The 23161-nt window shown below is 44.8% G+C and overlaps 4 protein-coding genes across 10 annotated transcripts; 3 read left to right on the top strand and 1 right to left on the bottom strand.

Moving 5' to 3' along the window:
* Window positions 1-547: 547 nt before the first annotated feature.
* LOC120677767 (formin-like protein 9) lies at window positions 548-3862 on the top strand. Its single transcript, XM_039958959.1, has 4 exons — window positions 548-2260; window positions 2343-2530; window positions 2614-2849; window positions 2925-3862. Exons 1-4 carry the CDS (start codon window positions 768-770, stop codon window positions 3642-3644), a joined length of 2637 nt encoding a protein of 878 aa, XP_039814893.1. The 5' UTR covers window positions 548-767; the 3' UTR covers window positions 3645-3862.
* A 350-nt stretch (window positions 3863-4212) lies between these two features.
* LOC120677768 (dihydrolipoyllysine-residue acetyltransferase component 4 of pyruvate dehydrogenase complex, chloroplastic-like) lies at window positions 4213-6953 on the bottom strand. The gene is made up of 6 exons (XM_039958960.1): window positions 5986-6953; window positions 5701-5892; window positions 5524-5611; window positions 5346-5416; window positions 5165-5248; window positions 4213-4567 (listed from the first exon to the last, which is right to left on the bottom strand). The coding sequence occupies exons 1-6, from the start codon at window positions 6859-6861 to the stop codon at window positions 4463-4465; spliced, it is 1416 nt and encodes a 471-aa protein (XP_039814894.1). The 5' UTR covers window positions 6862-6953; the 3' UTR covers window positions 4213-4462.
* A 325-nt stretch (window positions 6954-7278) lies between these two features.
* Window positions 7279-8036, top strand: LOC120679919 (NADH-ubiquinone oxidoreductase 20.9 kDa subunit-like). Its single transcript, XM_039961583.1, has 2 exons — window positions 7279-7547; window positions 7637-8036. The coding sequence occupies exons 1-2, from the start codon at window positions 7394-7396 to the stop codon at window positions 7789-7791; spliced, it is 309 nt and encodes a 102-aa protein (XP_039817517.1). The 5' UTR covers window positions 7279-7393; the 3' UTR covers window positions 7792-8036.
* A 2651-nt stretch (window positions 8037-10687) lies between these two features.
* On the top strand, window positions 10688-15140 carry LOC120680151. Of its 7 annotated transcripts, none has more exons than XM_039961770.1 (5): window positions 10688-11054; window positions 12848-12931; window positions 13045-13173; window positions 13974-14031; window positions 14943-15140. In XM_039961770.1, coding segments are annotated over exons 1-5 (285 nt in total). In that variant the 5' UTR covers window positions 10688-11052; the 3' UTR covers window positions 14955-15140. The 7 variants fall into 7 exon arrangements, 6 of the variants coding, with proteins under 6 accessions (XP_039817704.1, XP_039817706.1, XP_039817700.1 ...); XM_039961772.1 differs by having other exon boundaries at window positions 13048-13173; XM_039961766.1 differs by having other exon boundaries at window positions 10694-12630.
* The last annotated feature ends 8021 nt before the right edge of the window (window positions 15141-23161 follow it).

Here is a 23161-nt window from a genome sequence, read left to right on the forward strand (position 1 = left end):
AGCGCAACCAGCAAGCTTACTCGGCTACTGAACGCCCAACTATCTCTATTGGATGGAGAAAGATCGTAGGGACTGGTAGTCTGAGGAACGCGGTAGTGAGGAGGACCGCGACGCAACGGCAAGGTTTCTGATCCTGGACCTGCACATGCTCGGTGCCCAGCCTTCCAAGGCATCCAGACCAGCAAGGTGACCTCTGACAACGTAAGTGCGAAGAGAACGAACCAAGAGATTAACTGAAGAGAACGAAGTGTCTGATAACGGATTCGGTACTGACCTTGATACCGCGAGAACAACAGGAATGATCATTTGCGCAATCAGCGCCACGAGCTATCGCTTCTGTCACGGCGGCGGCGGTGGCGGCGATGCGAGTCCTCACCAAGAACTGGTGCCCACTGCCCACCAAACCATAGCCGTCGAGCCCGGGGCGCAGCTGCCGTTCTGCTCAGCCTCGGCAGGCACCAGCCATGCATGGTAACTCCGGCCGTTTCTTGGAGTGGCGTTAAAGCCAGCAGAGGTGGATGGGCAGCAGTGCAGCGCTGAGAAGCCAACGAACCCATTCACTCGCCGGCAGAAGCTGGGCTCCCGGCCTGGACAGCAAGTGTGTCCGGGCAGGCGGGCACACGTACATCCCCCATTCTCATCTCACTCCCGTGTCCCGTCCTGTACTCCTGTTCCTTTTCTTTTGTCACGGCCATTGGGACCTCGTCGGCACGGCGAGGAGCCTCTCTCCACCTCTTTCGCCGGTCCATGATCGGTAGCGAGAAAAGATGGGCTTGGCGATGAAGTGCGTCTTGCTCCTCCTCTCGGCCTCCCTCGTGCTCCTCCTGCTCAACTTCCAGGTCCTGGATGGGGCGCTCCGTCTGGGGAGCAATGCGCGCGGCGATGCCTGTGTCGTCGTTGCGGTGACCGGCGATGTTGGTTCCGGTCTCGGCTCCAGGTTCAGGATGCTGGTGGGCTTAGAGCACCGTCGGCCACGACACCGGAGGCATCACAAGAGTTCTGCTGCTTCGGCTCCAGCTCCGGCTCCGGCACCTACAACACTGGCTCATGAAGCAAGAGCAGCACCAGCTCCAGCTCCTTTTCCCCACACGAGTCATAGCAGGGCGCCATTCAGAAACCGCAGCCACGTTGCTCCGGTGAGAAGCGTGGCGCGCAGACTGGGCGGCGGAGGCCACACCAGGCTCCCGAAAGCCGCCATCATCGCTCTGTCCGTGGTTGGGGCGTGCCTGCTTGTTCTCGTGGTCGCCATTGCCGCAGTCTCAATCAGGAGATCAAGGAAGCTTCAGAAGAAGCCATTCAAGCTGTCGTTACGTGGATCGAGAGCTCACAGGTCGCCTTGTGCTACCATGAAGGTCAGTTCCCATCCTAGCCCAGATCTGCTGTTCCTGAGTTCTGCTGTCCAGTGTCAGATGGACTATCCAACCCTCAAAGAATCTTCAGAATGTAAGAGCTTATCCGTTCTTACCACTCCCACAAAAAGTGCAGAGTTAACCGTGAGCGACTATACTGTGAAAACCAACGTCGACTTGCAGTCTGACGAGGCTGATTCTTTCCATTCAGTACCCTGTTCTCGCTCGTCAGGTGGCTCCATTGAAGAGTCGCCACTGCAAATCTGCGACAAAACTGCCACAGATCCTCCATCTTCTCCACGCAGAGATGATTCACCATCCGGTTCATCATATCAATCACTATCACCAGATTTTAGATCTCGATTCTCTCCAACGACTCCAATTTCAACAGCTTCTGATCGCAATCAAGAAACTGCAGAAACAGCCAACACTTCTGGATCCATGGCACATCCTGAATCTCCACGAGGAGAGCAGGACAACTCAATTCAGCTCATGAATTCATCCTCAGGATACAGAGCTACTTGCAATGCTACAGAGACCACACCCTTCAAAACAAGCACAACATTTAGTGTGTCAAATGAAAAATTCAATTGGGATTCTAAGGAGACCTCAAGGAGTTCAGCTGAAGGGGCCGACTTCAAACCATCCAGTGCAACAAATGTACTGAAATTGCCACCGCCCCCTCCGAAATCACCGCCACCCCCTCCACCGCCAAACAAACCATCTTCAAGTCTTAAAGGGCAGAACTCTGGCCAGCCTCCACCCCCACCTCCATTACCGATTCAGGTACAGGTTGGCAAAGATGGATTGCCCCTTCCAAGGTTGAAGCCTTTGCACTGGGACAAAGTAAGAGCAGCTCCGAACCGCTCCATGGTGTGGAATGACATTCAGTCAAGTTCCTTTGAGTTCGAGTAAGGCAATTTTAGTACTCTCATTACTAGATTGTCATTGCAGTTCCTATTGTTGCATTCTTACAGTAACATGGTTATGCAGATTTGATGAGCAGATGATCAAGTCCTTGTTTGCATACAACTTTCAAGGCCCAGCAAAAAATGAAGACGCCACGAACAAGACTTCTACCAGCAAACATGTTATTGAGCACCACAAACTTCAAAACACTACCATATTGTTGAAGACCTTAAATGCGAGCACTGAACAAGTCTGCAGTTCTATAACAGAAGGTATATCTCCATGAAATTTGGATTCAAATTTACCAAGTTAATGATGGCCAGATGAACCTACTGTCTTGTTTTGACTATCACAGGTACTGGATTATCTGTGCAACAACTGGAAGCTCTGGTCAAGATGAAACCATCCGAGGAAGAAGAGAAAAAACTAATGGATTATAATGGGGGCATCAGCATATTGGATCCAGCAGAGAACTTTGTCAAGGTGCTACTGACAATACCAATGGCATTTTCAAGAATCGAGGCGATGCTGTACAAGGAAACTTTTGATGATGAAGTTGCCCATCTCAGAATGTCCTTCACATTGATTAAAGTAAGTGGAGCCATTTCGATTAATTAGAAAATAGGAAAATTCTATTGAAGCTGCAACTATTTCTGTGTTTACTAGGAAGCCTGCAGTGAACTAAGATCCAGTAAATTATTCTTAAGATTACTTGAAGCAGTACTCAAGACAGGAAACAGAATGAATGTTGGAACAATAAGAGGAGATGCAAGTGCTTTTAGACTCGACACACTGCTGAAACTGTCAGATATACGTGGAGTTGATGGAAAGACAACCCTCCTCCATTTTGTTGTCCAAGAGATGGTACGATCACAAGGATTAAAGGCTTCAGATAAGATTGGTGGGACACCTGGACCATGTAATGCCACACCAATAGGGCAAGAAGAGTATTTGGAAATGGGTACAAAATTTGTCTCTGAGTTGAGTAATGAGCTTGCCAATGTCAAGAAGGTAGCAAGCATAGATCTGGATACCTTAAAAAGCTCAATCTCCAATCTTTCACAAGGATTTGCTCAACTAAGCAGGCTCATCGGAAAGGACCTTACCTACAATGACAGGAACCAGAACTTCCTGCATTGCATGAAATTGTTCCAAATTTATGCAGATAATACAATGCAGGAACTCAAAATCGCTGAAGCCGAGGTCCTACAGCAGGTCAGAGAACTCACAGAGTATTATCACGGAGAGGTTGGCAAGAATGAGTCCAACCTCCTCCACATATTTGTCATCATGAGAGATTTTCTTGGTTTGCTAGATAGGGTGTGCCGAGAGATGAGAGGTTCAAAGCACATCCTACATCTGAACGTAGTCCTTCCACTCAGGTAATACTTTGATGATCAGACTTCAGATTAGCCAGCTTAACGTTAACAAATCAACCTATTTGTGTGGCTGCGTGTATAGTTATTAGCTAGAGATGGGTTGCTGGGTTGGTATCAACTATGGAGAGTATGTACATGTGCAGAGTTGTAATAGAAATTAAGAATCGTGTTGGATTGGATTTCATGGTTTTCAGTTTGTTAAATATACTCACAACCTAACACTTACTCCTAACAGCTTATATGTCTTGGATGTATAGCCATTTGTGATCTGCAAACATATACTATGTAAGTTTTGCAAATAAGCTGGACAAATTTCAAACTGCAAAGGCAGTATGCCATTACACTTCAAATTGGTCCAGATCAATTTACATGCTGGTCTAAATTGATAATATTTTATATTTTAAATAATAAGGATTGAAGCAAATGCAGTTATGTTTTTTCCCTATATATATTAAGAGAAGGTCAGGTTGTATCATCCTGTAAATTTAATAAAATGTACTTTCCAGCAGATAAGTGAAACAGGGATATAAATCATTATATGGGTGCAAAATATGCAGAACAAAGGCAAATCACAGTTACCAAACTATTCTACAGTTTATAATTTATTGCTCTCCAAAATTTCCACGGTATCAACAGTATAATCTCTCCAACAAGATCCAAATATTGCGAAATAAAACACAAGAACAAACAACAACATCCCACTGAAGGATCGAAGATACAAAAATTGGAGATCAGCAATAGAACTCCAACTGAAATCAGACTACTGATGGGCACATAGGTAGGACATTAGGACATAGGAGTAACATCATAACTCTTCAAGATATCTTACAAAGTTAAGCTCTCAGGATCCTCAATAATCTTTGCAAAAGTCTGCAGGAATGCTGCCAAATCAGCACCATATACAGTCCTGTGATCAGCAGTGACATTGACCTGGAAAGAAAATATTGAAACAACTTAGTTAAATACACATTTGCTGAACTTGGGTTGCCCTAGTTTGACACCTGGTTTTCTGCCAGACTTGATTCAGTACTTTCTTACTCTATGCCCACTATACCCTAGCTACAATTTCTGGCCAAATATGGCAAACAATCCTACAATTATGCCAAAAATGCGGCAACCAACCGAAGAGTTCCTAACTGGAAGCACTAGTGATAGCTCTGCACAAAAATATCACCCATAAATAACCTAGACTTTGATGAGGTGTAACTTTGGTGCTTGCTACCGATGAATTACATATTTTCTGTGCCAAAAACTCAACTTCGGCCTGTAAATAGATAGACATAATCAATGAATCTAGTGATTATAGCAATAACCATGCCATACACTCAATACTATCTCACACCTATCATCTTGAGTCAACTCATGGCATCCAACTATGTAATGCTCTCTACATGATGTATATGACAAAGTCCATGACGATCATGTACATCTACAGTTCATGAAAAAACCCTTAGGATGTAGCTCTAGCTTTCACTAAAAACATTACATGAACAACAGATGTCTAAAAAATTCAGATGCACAACTAACCAGCATTTTGCTCTTGACACTAAAGAAACCATCTTTATCAGCCACAACTGTAGGTTTCGAGGCTCCAACAGCCATAATAGCTCCCTGCATTCATATAAACACATGCATTAGTTATCGTACATCAGTAAAGCAAAGAGAACACAATTTGATATTAGCTAGGCAGCAACTAGAATAAGCCTACCTGGCCAGGTGGAAGAATTGCATCAAATCTATCTACACCAAACATACCCAGGTTGGACAGTGTAAATGTCCCTGCAGACCATGAAATCTTCATGTAAGCACAAATGCACGATGTTCGTGAACATCACAAGGGCTACAAAGGCAATATAATACAATAAACAATAGCGTGAGTTCCATACCAGAGCTGTACTCATTTGGCTGGAGTTGTTTCGTGCGTGCCTTTTTGACTAGATCTTTCCAATTTTGCGAGAGCAAATAGATATCCAGCTGCAGTGTACGAATTCATAAGCTGAATGGTTACCTTGCTTGCTACAATTCCTAGATGAAATCAAATTTACAATAAGAACAATATATACCTTGTCAGCATCCTGCAGGACAGGTGTAATAAGGCCACCGTCAATTGCCACAGCCACTGCGATGTTGATGTTACTGTTGTAAGTAAAGCTCTTTCCATCCCTGCAGCTAGCGTTGACAACAGGGTGCTGAGCAAGCGCCATGGCCGCAGCCTTTGCCAGCAGCACTGTCATTGTTACTCCCTTTGGCTTAACCTAAAAAGATTTTCAAAGAATCCGATTATCAGCATGCAGGCCAAAAAAACAGAAGAGCATCACGGACAGTCAAGCACTGCTATGAATCCTCACCTTTTCATACAGCTCATCGAGCTTATCGGTTACAATTGGGTACCCGACGCGGAATGTGGGCACCGCCAAGCTCTCCACCATGTTCTTGCTCACCGCGGCTTGCATGGTAGTGAATGGAACAACAGTCGCGCCAGGCACAGGCGGTAGCACTGCTGCTTGAGGCACTGCAGCCGCTGAAGGCGCAGCCACAGGTGCTGATGCAGCAGCAACAGCCGCAGGCTTTGGCTTCGGCTGAATTCCGGCGGCTGCCTCAATATCTTCCGGCGTAATTCTACCGTACGGCCCGGTGCCGGTCACCTTGGCAAGGTCCACCCTGTGCTGCTTCGCGAGCTTCTTAGCATGCGGGCTGGCAATGCCCTTTGTCCCCGCAGCCACCGGCGCCGGAGCAGCCGCCGGTGTCGGGGGCGGGGGCGGCGTCGCGGCGTCATCCTCCGCCGGAGCAGGCGCCGCCTGCTGCGGCTGCCCGTTGGAGAGCTCCTTGGCCTTGGCGAGGGCAAGGGGCACCTCCTCCTCGGACTCCGCGAGCAGCGCGATGGGCGCCCCCACCGGCGCGGACTCCCCGGCCTGGACGAGGACCGCCGCCACGATGCCGTCGTGGAAGGTCTCGACGTCCATGTCGGCCTTGTCGGACTCGACGACGACGACGGCGTCGCCCTTGTTGACGCGGTCGCCCTCGGCGGCGGACCAGGAGACGATCTTGCCCTCCGTCATGGTGGAGCTGAGCGCCGGCATGAAGATCTCCCGGATCTTGGCGCGCACCACCATCCGCCCGCGCCGCGGCTGCCTGCCGCGCGCGCCCGCCGGCACCGCCGCGGCGCGGAGGCGCGCGGGCACGGTGGAGGCGGAGAGCGAGAGGGGTGCCGGGGCCGTCGCCATTGGAGAGGAGTGCTCGAGGTCGGAGGCGGAGGCGGGGAGGGGACGGGGCTTGGCTGCTTGGGTATAAGGGGAGGGAGTGAGGCGACTCCAGCGAGGGCGGAGAAAGCGAGGCGAGGGTGGCTTTGGAAACTCCGACGATCCATTCATGGGCCGGGCTCAATGTCAGTGTGGGCCGGTTCCACGTCATTAACAAGGATGGCTGTGAAAGGTGGGCCCAGCCCAGTTTATACGGTCGTGGACTCTGTGTCGGATGGCCAGAATAACATATGGGCCGAGTCATAGTCACCTAGGCGATGGGCTGTAAAAGTGGGCTCAGCCCAGTTATTTATCGTCGTGGCCCTTTTCTGTAGTGGGCCGAGCCATACTCACCTAGGCGATGGGCTTCACAAGGCCGAGCCCACCACCACTGCCCCACTGAGAAGACCCATCCCCGGAAGCCACACAGCTCACACACACATCCAAGCTCCTCGCGACCAAATCTGCCGCCGCCGCAGCCCGCACCGGAGGGATCCGCGCCGCCGCCGCGCTCGCGATGAACACGGACATCACCGCGTCGACGAAGCCGGAGTACCCGGTGGTGGACCGGAACCCGGCCTTCACCAAGGTGGTCGGCAACTTCTCCGCGCTCGACTACATGCGCCTCTCCACCATCTCCGCCGTCTCCGTCACCGTCGGCTACCTCTCCGGTTCGTCCCCATCCTTAGATTCCCCTCCCCGAACCCTGCCTCTCCCAGTTCACCCCGATCGGAAGCTCAGACCCGGGCTCGTCGTGCAGGGATCAAGCCGGGGATCCGGGGCCCGTCGATGGTGACGGGCGGCCTCATCGGGGTCATGGGAGGGTTCATGTACGCGTACCAGAACTCCGCCGGGCGCCTCATGGGATTCTTCCCCAACGACGCCGAGGTCGCGCGCTACAAGCACAAGTTGTAGTGAGGATCCGTCGTCCCCTTGTCGCGACGCAACTGTTATGCCTTTTACCCTTCCTGACCTCTTGTTAGCTTCAGTTCTTCATCTGGGCACTGTATTGGCCTTGGCTGAATAAATGTGATATGCTGTTGCACAGTTATGAGGATTTGATGATACAATTCAGCTCCTCTTGTTGTGGTTTGCTGGGAATTTCATCACCGTTTCCGTGAATTTATGAACTTCAAAGTGATTCCTATTAAACATGGCAATTGTTGTGTCATCATCATCTAAACTAATTAGTGTGTCAGCATTTAGGTATGTACTTTGATTTCTGTAGTAAACTAGTAAGCGGTGGGGGTGGGATTGGCTCATTGGCTTACTGTGGGGATAAGATCAAAAGAGTTTCAGACAATTGTTGCATGAGGGCTTACCTGACGTCCTTTACATAATGGTTTGTGAATTTGTCCAGGTTCATCATCAAGTTTCTGCTGAGCTCTGTTTAGAAAAAAAAAGGTGATGTAGGCGCGATGCGGAGTAACACTGCCTCACCTAGCACCTAGGTGTCTTTCTGTGTAGAGCGGTTTAGGATTTGATCTATGTATGTAAGTATGAAAGTAGGACAAACTAAAGATGGAGAAAGGCAAACTACCTTAATGGAAGTTTATGATTGTAAGATAATGTCAAATTCTATGTCTTAATATACCAATATTTCTCTATTTAACATAGCATTACTCTAGTGGCCTGCAGAAAGTACAACCGCTTAGGATCGCACGCGTAGTGTTTTTTGAAACATAGGATGATAGTATTAGAGGGCATTCATAAATTTTATCCATGGTGCTTACTTACCTGGAAAATACATAGATATGTGGAAGTCTTGCAAAAAAAAACATAGATATGTGGAAATTGATCTGATCCATCTGGTTTAGGTATTGGCATGTTACTGTCCTTTCATTTCTAGTATTGTGAAGCACATCAAGCTGTAATGAGAATTCAACTTCACTCGGAACTATTATAACAGCTGTTACTCTTATATCCCCCAACCCCATGGCTGATGTTAGCTTCAGACCTTCAGTTGATGTGAGCATGTATGGTCTTGGATGAGCACATTTGTTATGCTGTTGAACAGCTGTCAGGATTTGATGATACAATTTAGCTCCTCGTGTTATTATCTGGTGGTATTGTTGTCTCTTTTTGTGTAAATATTTGCACTTGAGAGTGAATTCTGGTCTAGAATTTAGCAACTGCTGTGCCTTTATATGTTAGTATGGCTGTATCAGGGGATGTGATTCTCTTTGCCTCTTGTTGTAAGCTTTGGGGTGGGGTTGGTGTCTGGCATTGGGAAATGCTGTCCAGGAGTGCCTGTGTGATGTGATTTATGCATATGAAGAATTACCTTGTGTCCTCCGCATGATAATTAGGAAATTTGGTGCACACAAATTTTAAAAAAATCTTCACGGGGAAAGGTAGATAGCAGTATGAGGGAGGGCACAACAATTTATTAGTGACCTGGGAAATACGTGAATCTGTCTGGAAATTAATCTGGTCTACCTGGTTGTTAATAGCATTGGCAGCTGTGCTTCAATTTAATAATTTATTTTGAATTGAAATAAAGTAAGTTCACAGCATGCGTTTTCTTATTGGGGTGATAAGACCTCAAGGTTTCATTTTTCATGCTTCTGGCAATAGATTCCAGATGGTAGATCCGCATCGAAGTACAAGAGGGTTTAGAACTTGATCACGTCTTCATGAACATTGATAATATAAACCTGTTCAGCATCAAAGGCAAATATTTGCATAAACAGATCGTGAAGGTTTTGCCTAATGTTTCGGAGAAACAGTTTCTCAACCCTTTGGTATGAATGTGTTTTCAATTTCACTGTTGCTGTCAATGTAAACATGTAGAGGCAGTGCTATATGGAGCTGTGGTTTTGGTTGTGGTTGCCAATTAATGTAGTACTTCCTCCGTCCCAAAATAAATGCAATTCTAGGATCGAACACATAAACCAATGCTAGGTGCATATTACCAAATTGCTCCTTGTCTTTTGTAAGAAACATCTAGACATTGGCTTGTCTTTTGTAGGAGAAGTTTCCGGAGACTCTTGTCTTTTGCGGTTGCTAGGTTAAAATTGCATTCTTTGTGGCTTTTTCCTCCCAAATAAAGAAGACTTTGAGGAAGGTGGTGGGCTGCTTTTTAGAAGCCCGGTTTTTCATTAAAAAATAAAGGGGGAGGGATTGGGATAAATTTTGAACCATAGAATTACATTTATTTTGGGACGGAGGGAGTATATCTTTGCTATTTGGCTAAAGTTGCCTTGCCACAGTCGTCGGCTGAACCGCCACCACCATAGGGCTGCTGCTGTGCCCCCAAACTCCCCCTCTATAGCCGCCGGTCATGGAAACCCCTATCCCAAAACCCAAAACTCCAACCCTAATTGTCGTCTCAACCACCACCCCGACCACGCGACGATCTCCCCATCGGCGCCTCCCCCGCCTCGGCGCCTTCCACTCCTCGCTGGCGGTCGCTCCCTCTGGAACCCTAACTCGAGCAGCCTGGGCGGCGGGACGTCCACCGTGGGCTGTACCTCCTTAACCTGTCAATTCGCTTTGGATGCCCACTTTGGCCTCTTTCCGGCCATCCTAAATTGCAGATAGCGAAAATACGGGCTGGGCTCAATCTACAATTAGGCCTGGGGTTTAGACAGCCTCCTCCTCCCTCTTCTATCTAGAGAACGTCCTTTCTTCTCACGGGCCAGGCCTAAGGCCCGTGAGGTGGAGAATAAGGCAACGTTCTCTAGAAGCCGGGCCGGCCTCGGCAAATGCTCGCCATGTCTGGGCTAGCAGAGGAAACAGTGGGCCCGTAGGACCAAACGACGGAGCCTACAAGGGACGAAACGAACAAGAATGGCCGTAGCATATTGGACGGACCAGCGGTACAGACGCCGTCGGTGCTGAACTGCTGCTGGCGGTGGCGCTCCGGCGGCCGAGATCGATTGAGGCGGGCAAAGCAGCCTTTGCACTTCTGCAGATGGAGGAGCGTAAACCCTAACCCACTCGGAAGGTATCCCTCTCGGCTGTCGCCTGAGGTCTGATCAAGAACCGTCAACCACCACGCACACCACATGTTCGACGAAACGTTCACGAGGACGACTGGTGGGTTGGACCAGCCGACAAGGGCACGGAGTCAGTCAGCCGGCGCCCGCCGCGAGGTGCTTGCCGATCCGTCCTGGAGGCAGCTGCACCTGTAGGGCATGCAGCCCTGCTGTGTGTCTCGGTGCCGACAGATCAATGTAGGGTTCGTAACCCTCTGACATTTTGTCTACTTTAATCTCTCCATTTTTGGTTCCCATTTGATCTGTATTTCTGCCCATCTCGTGAGATGCATTGCCGACAAGAAAAGGCACAGCTGATACAGTGCTGAGGCCGGCTGCAGGAACTGAGCACATGAAGATGCTCCCCTTAACTTTATCTCTATTTTGCACGTTGAATGATGGCACAGGGACGATAAGGAATTATCGTTTAGGTGCTGACCACCAGTTGAGTATAAGGACAGCATTGTTGGTGCATTAGCTGTTGCTTTTCTCGCAACCTGCCCCAGTTGTAACCTCCCCTGCAGTTCCCTACTTCACTGGTCTAGAGGTGCAGATATTACTATACACCACCACCACATCTTACCAGAAATAAAGGGATGTGAGGGTGGGTTTCTAGTGATTTAATTTATCCAGCAAAACCTGGTTGGTTCTGTTAATTCATCCCGAAAGTCTGCTCTGAAAAGACCGTCCTAAAATGTGTAGTTTACTAGCTTAGCCCAGTTAGGTGGTGTCTGTAGAAATAAAGGTGATGCATTGCTCGGAAAATTCTGAAGAAGCTTAGCAAGCTCATCTCATTTCCAAATTAGGAGAAACTTTCAACTATGTGTAGTAATCACCCACTTGCTAGTACTCTGCATTACCCTAAAGTTAAGCCTTTGATTAACAAATTGTCAAAAAGCTCCCCTCCTTTGTTAAATAAAGGTGAGGACAGGGAATGTCTTGGGAGTGCCAAACACTCTCTCACATCACCAATAATGCACCATAAAAAATTCAAACAATCAATTTAGCCTCCCCCTATCAACACAGATGCCTTGTACATTTGCATCAGGAGAGTGACGTGGATGGAGAAAATTATAATAGCTTGTTGCTGTTGCCATCTCAGTTTGCTCGGCTGATTATCAGTGATATATCTACCTGCCTTTCTGCCAAAGTAAAGAAGTACTCAGAACACTGGCCATTGCTCGATGCATTGAATTAGACCACAACTTGATGAAGAACAAAATTATGCATGATTCAACTTTCTGAAGGTTAGTAACTGAAAATTCATAGGAAATATTTGCCAGTTCATCTCTGTTTTTGTTATCTCGTACAATCCTAAGATGTTCTGCCAGGTATATTAATATATGTTTTAGTCTTCTAAGCAAATAATAGGAACAAAGATCTGATTATCTGAGTATAAGGAAATCAAATAGAACTTGGAGATGACGCTATACTCAGATAGAAACAATGTCGCTATATTTCCTTAGAAGACCTCGATGCGAAAATGTGGAGCTGCCGTCTGCTGCGTGCTGAACGGCATCTTGGAGATCTTTGGTGTTCCTTGCTGTCTTTGGTAATGTAAACTGATACAAAAATGTAAACCTTGACTATCTGGCCGTTCAAGGGCCACTAAATTAATGAAAATGAATCAGGTTGGGGATCCACTCCCCCTCCGTTGGCCCTTCAAAAAAAAAAAACACAGGATGGGTGGCTAATGGATGTCTTGAGATAACTGCAATCTGCATTCTACCATGCACTCAAATAGAGGTCCATCAACAAAACCAAAAACAAGAAGGTATTAAGTCTCACTGGATTTTTTTGTAATTATGTGCACATGCAAGACCATGAACCAGACCATACTTTAGAAGCTTCATGCACAAAAATAGATTGAGAAAGAGCTGCTCATCTGTCTGTCAGCACCTGTTTGTGATGATTTTTTTAAGGCAATTACAGATTTTTTTGCATCCAAGTCCAATGTGAATTAAAATATATTATATACTCATTTTAAACAGGGAGGCGTCCAAGCAACATGAAGCTGTTCCACGCAAGTGGGAGTTTCTCCTTGTCCCCAAATGTGAAGTGATATTGTTTGCCAGGTTGCCATCAATCCAATTTACAATCACGGCTTAATTATCTTTCTGACTTGTTTGGCCTCCCTTGCACCACTGACTCTTCTTGTGGCCTTATCCCTGCCCTTCGGCTATAAAAGTAGACTCGGCCTCACTCCCCTCTTTGGACCAGCACTGCTGTGTTCCTGTTTCCCCTTCTTCAAGCTGTGCTGTGCAGAAGTCAGCTCCATGCTATGGCATGAAATTCAAGATCTGATCTATACAGCCAGGTAACTAACTAAACCAATTGTGTAAGATAAATATTGAATCTTTTTCTAATTTTGTCATGCGTCGCATATATAGTTAGCACTATGATCTGGTCAGGCTTGCCTGTGAATATTTCAGCTTTGCTTTCTGAAGATTATGCTGGTTTCCTTGATATCATGGTACAATAAGGGACTGTATACATAAAACACCTTTGTGTTCATCTAGATCTCATTCTTTCTCTGTTGGACTTCAATGTTTTGAACTTTTGATCCTTGTAGAACATGTATACAGGAGTCAGCATAGATATTGTTATGGCTTGATCGCATCATGCTTGATCTGTTATTATAGTTTGATGAATCATCTACACATCTTTTATCTTAGGTTTTTTGGTGTTCTTACCCCTGCTTTGAAGTGCTATTGTCGTTTTGCCCTTATTTTTTTTCTTCATTTTTATAACTTTGTGATTTTGCCCTTTATTTTTCACAAGTCATTGAGATTTTGCCCTTAGTCTTTGCGCAGTTGCCCCTGATTGAATTGTGAATAGAAAGGGCAAAATCACTAAGTTAAAAAAAATGAAGGAAAAATCACAATTACACGTCAAGTAGGGGTAAGAAAACAAATGCCCCTTCATCTTATTGCTTCTGCCTTTGGTGCATCTCAGATATATGGACTCTGGATCTGTTGAAATCCCTACATAAGGTTAATTATAAGCTGCCACTAAAATATGAACACTTCACGGTAGTGATAACATAGAAAGTAGTTATTATTTCTTCTGAGCAATAGTTGATATATCATCAAACTAATCTCTATCTGTTATTTGTAGGTTTTGCATCTGGGGGCAGCAAACTAGAGGCGGCAACTGCATAACTTGCGATAAACTTGTAAGATTTCTTGAAAACCTATAAACAAATAAAACATCCAATTGTCATGAAAACTTTTTGGAGTGATTTGGCACGTAGTTTATCATCTATTCTTGGCCTGTTCACCTTGGAAACTCTGTACTGTCAAAAGTCAAAACTAGGGAATGTTTCACAGGGAAACAAAACTGTCATTCGCAGGGAGGTTTTTTAAGTAAGACATCATTTTGACAACACCTTGCTGTCCATGATTGCAGTGCCTCTTTCTAAGCCATTTTGTTACTTAAGTTTTCAAAATTCTTGAGCATCGGCATTTGCTCTATATGATATCTTTGAGGAATTACTGAAGTGCATTACTAAGTTTTGATTAAGTAAGCTATACATACTAAACAATATGCTGCTGAAAAATAGCCATAAATGTTGTTCCCAGAATAATGTGTGATGGCAATGGTTGTGAGACCTCGACATGTTATCACTGACCACTCCTACATACCTCGTATGATGCATAAAAGATGTGATAGGATGAATTCCTATATGATATGATATGCACTAGAGGGACACTGTTATAATGACCTTACGTTAATGTGGAGCTTCTCTGATACATGATGTATTGGTAAAGATTTATGCAGTATCTGAGTTCAGCATCCATGCACTATAAAGTACTCATCTTACTTGCTCCAAAGTATATACTTAATTGTTATTTCATATTGAAGCAACTAACTATAGGTAACGATAACCATCTAATCTATGCTTCTTCCTCTGAGAAACATATATGCTCATGGACTCCCATGGGTTAGTTGAAATCATGCAAGGAGTCTATATGACTATGTAGTCATGCGGTCATGCCTGAGAACATTTATCGGGACTTGCATGCTGTTCTTAATGTATACCCGAGAGAGTGCATTTTCTTGACCACCATGATTTATTTGCTGCAGGTTGGACCATAGTTGTGCTGATGATTTCACTACTAGAAAACGAGCCATAGGAACCGGTTGGAAATGGCCTTAGGCACCGGTTTTCCAACCGGTTCCCGCCAACCGAGACCAATGGCCTCGCCTTAGGACACCGGGTATTTAACCCGGTGCCTTAGAGACCCATTGGTACCGGTTGGAAAGTCCAACCGGTACCAAAGAGGCTGTCACGCTGACGCAAGGTGGCAGCCCCTTTGGTACCGGTTGGTCTTTCCAACCGGTACCAATGACCTTTTCCTTTTTTTTCCTCAAATCTAGTTTTATTTGTTATATTTATTACTGTTTATTCTTTTATAATTGCTAAACGCACTCAAGTTCTACAGTACTATACGTTAATTGGTCGTTCGTGTTCGTTTTCAGAGAATATTTGAAACTAACTAAAAGTGAAATGCGAGCATATAATTAAGCTAATTAGATGAACTAATATATTTATAAATTTACAAACATCAAGACATAATATTTAAAAATATTTACAAATGTACAAGTCATGTTTGTAGTCCAACTACTGGTCCCCGGCCCTCAGGAGGTAGATAGAAGTCCTCTATTGATGTGACCGTCGTGGTAGAACTCGCCTCTAGGATCCAAGATCTCGTTCAAAATGAATCCAGCGAGCTGCTCGCACACGGCGTTGATCCGATCAGTAGAGTAACATTCATCCCCATTTGAGACATCTATCATTTAGAAAAAAATGATTAACATCATGTGCGTTAGTACAATTATGAAAATATACTAGTGAACGGTTTGGACGTACTCTCGTGTCTTCATCAGTAACTTTCCCGCATAGAGTCATGATGTGCAAGTAGTTGCATACGTAGTACCCGCACCAATCAGTTTCTTGTTGTTGTCTCGCACACTTAAGGAGAAACAAATAAATTACTCAATTTAGAACAATTTGGGATTATATACTTAACTAGACAAATTTTTATGAATTAACATACCAGATAATCCATGTTAACGTTCAGTTTGGGCCTCCATTGACCACGTCCTTTGTTATTTTTCACAATTTTTTTCCAAACCCTGCGTTCAAAGTTAAGTTTGATATTCAGAAATTGTTATTAACAGAAAAAAGATTTGATTGTGCAAACTGAACTTACCTGTTCAAGGGGTCTATGATATGTTGGATTTCGGACTTTAGATTTCTCATTAAGTCAAAGACTATAAGATTGCCGGTCTCTACGGAAAGTATGAGTAAAATTCAATGATAACTGCAGATATAGATAGGATATATACATACATGCATTAGACGACTTAGTATTTATTTAGTAATATAATAGAGGATTGAGTCAACCAAGGCTTACCCAAAGTTGTATAGTATGAATATATAGGATTTGTAATTTTTCCTAGTCAACGAATCGTACATGTTTTGGCACGTTTTCTTGTAATTTTCGTTGAGCACTTTCTAGTTGACTAGCAAAGGAGACATGAAGCCGATCTGATGGTGCCATCCATGTTTTCGGCTTCTTTGGGTCTCCTGTCTAAACGATACAATAGAAATTTTATAATGCACACATATAATTATGTTCTTGTTAACAAAAAAATATTAATGTAGAGATAAGTGATACTTACAAAACCCAAATGGTGATGATAGAGGCGTCGAGGGCTTGTCGATGGTAAATGTGATATAAATTTTCGAAGTACACCCAGAAGTCCTCCCCCCCGCGGAAGAAATCATGGTCACGATACTTGACTCCAAACATTTTCCCATGGTCCTTCGACATTCGCAGGTACCATCTATGCAAATTGAACATATGCGTGTCTAGACTTTTCTCATCTTCCTCAATGACAAAAGGTTTTCCATGCTGGAATGGAGTAAGAACGGGAGCGACAGGGATTTCCGCCTCCACTTGCCTCGTTGCCTCCTCTAGCGTTTATCCAGTTTCAGAAAGAAATATCGCGACCTGTAGGTCCGCCTGGAGTTGTACGTCCGTCGGGTGTAGGAGTGGCAACCCTGGCACCCGGAGGGGCTCGAGTCCTTTTTGTTGTGTGCCAAGCTGAGGAATGGTCTTGCCACATTTTTTCTTCAGATTTCTCACCTTGTGTGCTTTTGTCAGAGTACGATCATAGTCCGAGGGTAAGCTTTTTGGTTTTGGTGGGTTGTCTAGGTTTGCGAGAAGCTTTTTCCCTAGTTCTAGAGGTACCTTTTCCCTCGGCGGGGGGACTTTAGGCTTCAATTGTTCTTTTATATATTGAGCAGTCTCCTCTTCCAACTCCTCAGCAGTTTTCTCATAGGTTAATTTTCTTTCGACCGTTTTCTGCTTCTTCTTTGAGGGTCCAGCCGCTGGGAGGTCGGATGCTGTCTTTTTCTTTCCTTTTTCTGGGTCAGGAGGAGTTGGAGTACTCGTGGCCCTTTGCGCCGGCGGAGACGGTGGGGAAGGAGGTGGTTGTGGGGACGGCGGTGAGGGAGACCTTGGAGACGGGCGATCGGTCTGCACGGGAGCCGTTGTGCTTGCAGTAAGTTTGATGTCGGCCTTGCGCCATAGAACGACCCCATGCAGTGCGGCTCCCAATGTCTTCTGTCCATCCCCTCCAACGAAGTCGAGCTCAAGATCCTCATTGTTTCCAACTATCTGCTCGACTGTGACGGAGGTGTAGCCAGGGGGTATCGGCCTTCCATGAATTGTAGTAGAAGGATTCAGGGGCAGGGCTGACCCGTATGCGACATGAATGGATATATTTCTTGCTCGCACATGAAGCTCGCACGGTGTCGGCATGGTGACATTGTCCACTGGATACCTCTGGTCATCTACCGACGTTGGCTCAATCTGGGGTTGCTGTTCCGCTTGTACGTCGGGCGCCGCTGTGGATGCACAGCTGCTGCGTTGCTGAGAGACCGGGCTTATCACAACATCCGGGTGCGACCCAGCAGTGCCCCTTTGGCTCAGAGCTAGCTGCACTGCCTTATTGACCCTGGCGTCCATATGAGATTCCAAGGACGCAACATTCCTTGTCATCTCTTCTTGCATGGCACGAAGTTTCTCTTCCTGTTCGGCTTTGCTCTTTCGGTGAGGCTTGTAAGAGGAATATCCGGCCAAAGCAACTTTCCATGGGACCACGCCGATGCCGCGGGCTCGTCCAGGGTGTTCCGGATTTTTTAATGCCCTTGTCAGCTCATCATTCTCCCTTTGAGGATGGAATGTTCCTTGTTGGGTCTCATCTATTGCAGCGACTAGATCGCGGGACACTTCTTGCATATGCTCGGGCACGACCAAATTTCCATCCAACTGGTTTAGTGTCACGCCATTAGCAAATAACCACCACTTGGATCTATCCGGCCAATCCCAAGTCGTCGGCCTGATGCCTCTATCCAAAAGGTCCTGCTCCATCTTCTGCCATTTTTATATTGACTTCTTGTACCCGGCGCCCCAAGGTGGTGGCTGTACTTCTTATTTGCTGCATTCACCTTGGCCTGTTCGGATTTTTCTTGGGCTTCCTTTGATAGTTTGTATTGTTTGAACTCCTCCTAGTATGGTTTAACCTGAGGAAGATCGTCCCAGTTCGGCTCCTTATCCTTCTTGATGTAATTGATGTACAACTTCTTCTTGAAAGTTGCAAAGGCAAGGGCCATCTTTTTCAAGGCACATTTCTTCACAAGTTCTTGGTCAACTCCTCCAGGAAGAGTGAACATATCCTTGAGTTCTGCCCATAGCATTTCCTTCTGATGTGCAGGCACGGCGTGTTGCTGTTCTTCGGATATGCTCGTTTTCCATAGTCTTGTGGTGATTGGAATTCTTGCCCGAACAATAACCTCACATTGGTTGACAAATTTTGTGCTTGCAGCCTCTGGAGCACTTGGACAGCCCACTGCGTCCACTTCTGTGATGACCTGTCTTCCCTCCATTTTCTTGGTTGGCCGACGTCTCCCTTTTGACTGGCTCAACGAACTAGATGCGGAGGTCGACTAAATTACAGAAAAAATATGTTAATCACAAAACTAATCTACTGAAGTCACCATGCATATAGTTTTAAGATTCGTACTGGAACATGCTGTTGTTGATTGGGCGGCGGCGCAAAGTCATCATCTTCTTCATCGGCATCTCCAGACATATTCAGGAACGAATCAGCTATCCGAGCATCTTCTTCAGCGATTGGCTGGGTGGTGTTGGCCCTCGTATTTTCGTTTATTGCGTCCAACATGTATTGCTTGGCGACCTCGTCATCACGGAAGGGGTCCATCCTTAGCTGAAACCGTAAAAATGTGTTAGAGTATGTGTCCATGAGTTACAGAAATACACGAGTTACATGATAAATACATGAGTTACATGCACGATGCACGATGCAAGGATCGCGTGAGCGCAAGAATCGCTAAAATCGGAGTCAAAATGTGAAAGATATGGCTAAAACAAGATTCTAGGGACTTATTTGCAAGAGAAATCTAGAAAGGGCCTCTCTGGAATTTCTTTTGAACTAGGAAGGATTGCGGGTTAATTTTGAAGAAACTCAGGGTCTCTTTAGCAAAAGTGCCGGGGCGGCTCTGGTTCGGCTCGGATCTAACAGATGCACGATGCAAGGATCACGTGAGCGCAAGAATCGCTAAAATCGGAGTCAAAATGTGAAATATATGGCTAAAACAAGATTCTAGGGACTTATTTGCAAGAAAAATCTAGAAAGGGCATCTCTGAAATTTCTTTTGAACTAGGAAGGACTGCGGGTTAATTTTGAAGAAACTCAGGGTCTCTTTAGCAAAAACGCCGGGGCGGCTCTGGTTCGGCTCGGATCTAACAGATGCACGATGCAAGGATCGCGTGAGCGCAAGAATCGCTAAAATCGGAGTCAAAATGTGAAATATATGGCTAAAACAAGATTCTAGGGACTTATTTGCAAGAAAAATCTAGAAAGGGCATCTCTGAAATTTCTTTTGAACTAGAAGGACTGCGGGTTAATTTTGAAGAAACTCAGGGTCTCTTTAGCAAAAGCGCATGCTCGGTGGTGTGTGTGTGTGTGAGCGAGAGACCGAGCGTCGGTGAGGAGACAGCGAGAGAGCGTCGGTGGGGAGACAGCGAGAGAGCGTCGGGGACAATGAGACAACGAGAGTTAGCGAGAGACCGATCGCCGTTAAGAAGTCGTTAAGAAGGAGAGAGCATCGTGTTTGATTTCATAATTAAGTATGAAGAATTCATAATACATAAATACATGAGTTACAGAAATACACGAGTTACATGATAAATACATGAGTTACAGAAATACATGATAAATACATAAATACAAGCATTATTCACTCTCTATTTAAATACATGATTAAATAAAGTCTCTCTAATAACTAAATTATACACTATAAATAATGAAAACATTGTACACTATACATAAGACTAATAATAGAAATTCTCTCTAATAACTAAATTGTACACTTGTAACTAAATTCTCTCTTTAATATTTTAAAAGCATGAGGTAAAGTCCATTAATGGGTTTAGAAAAAAATTATCTAAAGCTAACTACACTTTATAGAGCTCATGTCTCAAAGCTCATAAGGAGAACAATTTTAGAACTTAGTATAAAATAGCAGTTATGAATTTAATAAGGAAAATTGTAGATTCAAGATTAAATCTAAACAATTAAATATACCATAGTAATTAAAATATCTCTATAATTAAATTCTAGTCAATATATAATAATGGCAACACTATATCTATTTATATACTATCTATAATTAAATTATATGTGGGTCACTTACATCTATTTATATACTATCTATAATTAAATTATAGATATGGCTAAAACAAGATTACATGTGGGTCACTTACATCTATTTATATACTATCTATAATTAAATTATAAAAATATCTCTATAATTAAATTCTAGTCAATATATAATAATGACAACACTATATCTACAACTAAATTAACACATATAGCACTGACATCTAACATGCACGAGTATTTTTCCTTCGAAGATCTAGATGCAACTAAACTAACAAAGTTGATTTTGTATTTTTACCATTTTTCTGTGATTTGTTATGCATTTTACAAAATCTCAGCCGAATTAAACAATTTTGGAAAACCCTAAACCCTAAACAGGGGCTGACAGCTGGGCCCCACCGGTCAGTGAGAGGCCCAGCCCAGCCCCAGCTCGCGCACGCCATGGCACGGCGGCGGCGGCGTTCCGGCCAGCGCAGGGCCGGGCGGCGCGCGCCCGCGGCCAGGGAGGCAAGGTGGCTTCGGGGCACGCGGCGGCGGCGTGCAGCCCCGCATAGGGGCAGCCCGCGATGTGCGTGCGGCACGGTGGGACGCCAACCGCGGCGGTGCAGCTGCGCCCCGGCAATGCGGCGCCGGAAAGAGAGGGGAAAGGGGTCGGAGAGGATGAGGAGGGCGTGGGGAAGCTCCCCACGAGCTCTATTCGGGTGGAGGTAGACCGGAGCTCTATTGCATAATAAATCATAATAAATCAAATAATTGTATAATAAATCATTTAAATGCACCATAATTTTAATTGCTACATAATAAATCATTTAGGTGCATAACTAATTATTTTAATTGCATAATAAATCAAATAATTGCATAATAAATCATTTAATTGTCCAATAAATCAATTCATTGCATAAGAAATCTAATAATGTTCAGAGAAAATATTACAAGACATAATCATTTAACTAAGGGAATATTAACGATGGTTCGCTTTACAATCGTCCCTTCATTATGATCATGACGTGCGTACGGAGCCTCCTCTTCGACTAAAAGAATACTTGTGTCAACCTCCACTGCGAACGGAGTCATATCTTCAACCTTATTGTATTCTTCTTCATCTGTGACGTCGTCGACTCCCACAATTTTCCTTTTTCCTGCCAGAACAATATGGCACTTTGGCTCATCTCCGGCACCTACAAAACTTGATTTATTCCTGGATTTGTCCTTTCACGGTTTCCTAGACATGTCCTGCACATAGAAAACTTGAGTGACATCTTTAGCTAGGACGAATGGTTCGTCTCGATAGCCAAGCTCTTTCAGGTCTACCGTTGTCATCCCGTACTTGTCGATATCAACACCTTTTCCTGTGAGTTTAACCCATTGACAACGAAATAGAGGTATTTTCAACGGCCCATAGTCGAGTTCCCAGATCTCTTCAATGTAACCAAAATATGAGTTCATTTGGCCACTAGAGTCGGTGGTATCTATACGGACACCACTATTTTGATTGGTGCTCTTGTTATCTTGGGTTCTTGTATAAAATATGTAACCATTAATTTCATATCCTTGGTACATTAAGATTGAATTTGCTGGACCCCTGGCCAGCCAATCTAGCTGCTCATGAATTTGATCGTTAGCCATGACTTCCTTCTGCAACCAGGTGGCGAATGTATCGTTATGATATTTTGTAATCCGTGTCTCAGACTTCAAAGGGTATATGCTTCGCACAATTTGCATGTGCTCCTCCATGTATGGAGCCACCAAGGCTGATTGTTGCAGAACTGTGAGATGTGCTTTGCTCAACGTGGCATTTACTGATTTTCTTCCAAGTGTGCCCTTTCCAATCAGCCGCCCCTCATGACGTGATACTGGAATCCCAATTGGGCAGAGTTCTTCCACATAGTCAACACAAAACTTAATGACCTCCTCTGTGACGTAACCCTTCGCAATGCTTCCTTCTGGACGAGCCCGATGACGAACGTATTTCTTTAGGACTGCAAAGTATCGTTCAAAAGGGAACATATTTTGAAGAAAAACAGGACCGAGAATACCAATCTTTTTGACAAGGTGAACTAGAAGATGTGTCATAATATTGAAGAATGATGGAGGAAATATCATTTCAAGACTGACTAAACTTTGGACAACATCCTCTTGTAGCCTGCTTAAACTCGATGGATCGATTGCCTTCTGAGAAATTGTGTTGAGAAAGGCGCATAGCTTTATGATTGTTGCTCGAACATTAGTTGGTAGAATACCTCTAAGTGCAACTGGAATCAATTGCGTCATCAACACGTGACAGTCATGGGACTTTACGTGTGCGAATTTTTTCTCTTTCAAGTTCAGTAGCCTCTTTATATTCGAAGAGTAGCCTGATGGGACCTTGATACTGTTCAAACAGTCAAATATACTTTGCTTCTCTTCCTTACTAAGAGTGTAGCACGCAGGACCTAGATAATGACGTCCTTTATCCCTTTTTTCTGGATGTAGGGCGGCCCGTTGTTTCATACGTTGAAGATCTTGCCGCGCTTCCAATGTATCCTTTGCCTTACCGTAGACACCAAGGA

Source organism: Panicum virgatum, chromosome 6N, assembly GCF_016808335.1.
Source record: "Panicum virgatum strain AP13 chromosome 6N, P.virgatum_v5, whole genome shotgun sequence".
NCBI lineage: Eukaryota > Viridiplantae > Streptophyta > Magnoliopsida > Poales > Poaceae > Panicum > Panicum virgatum.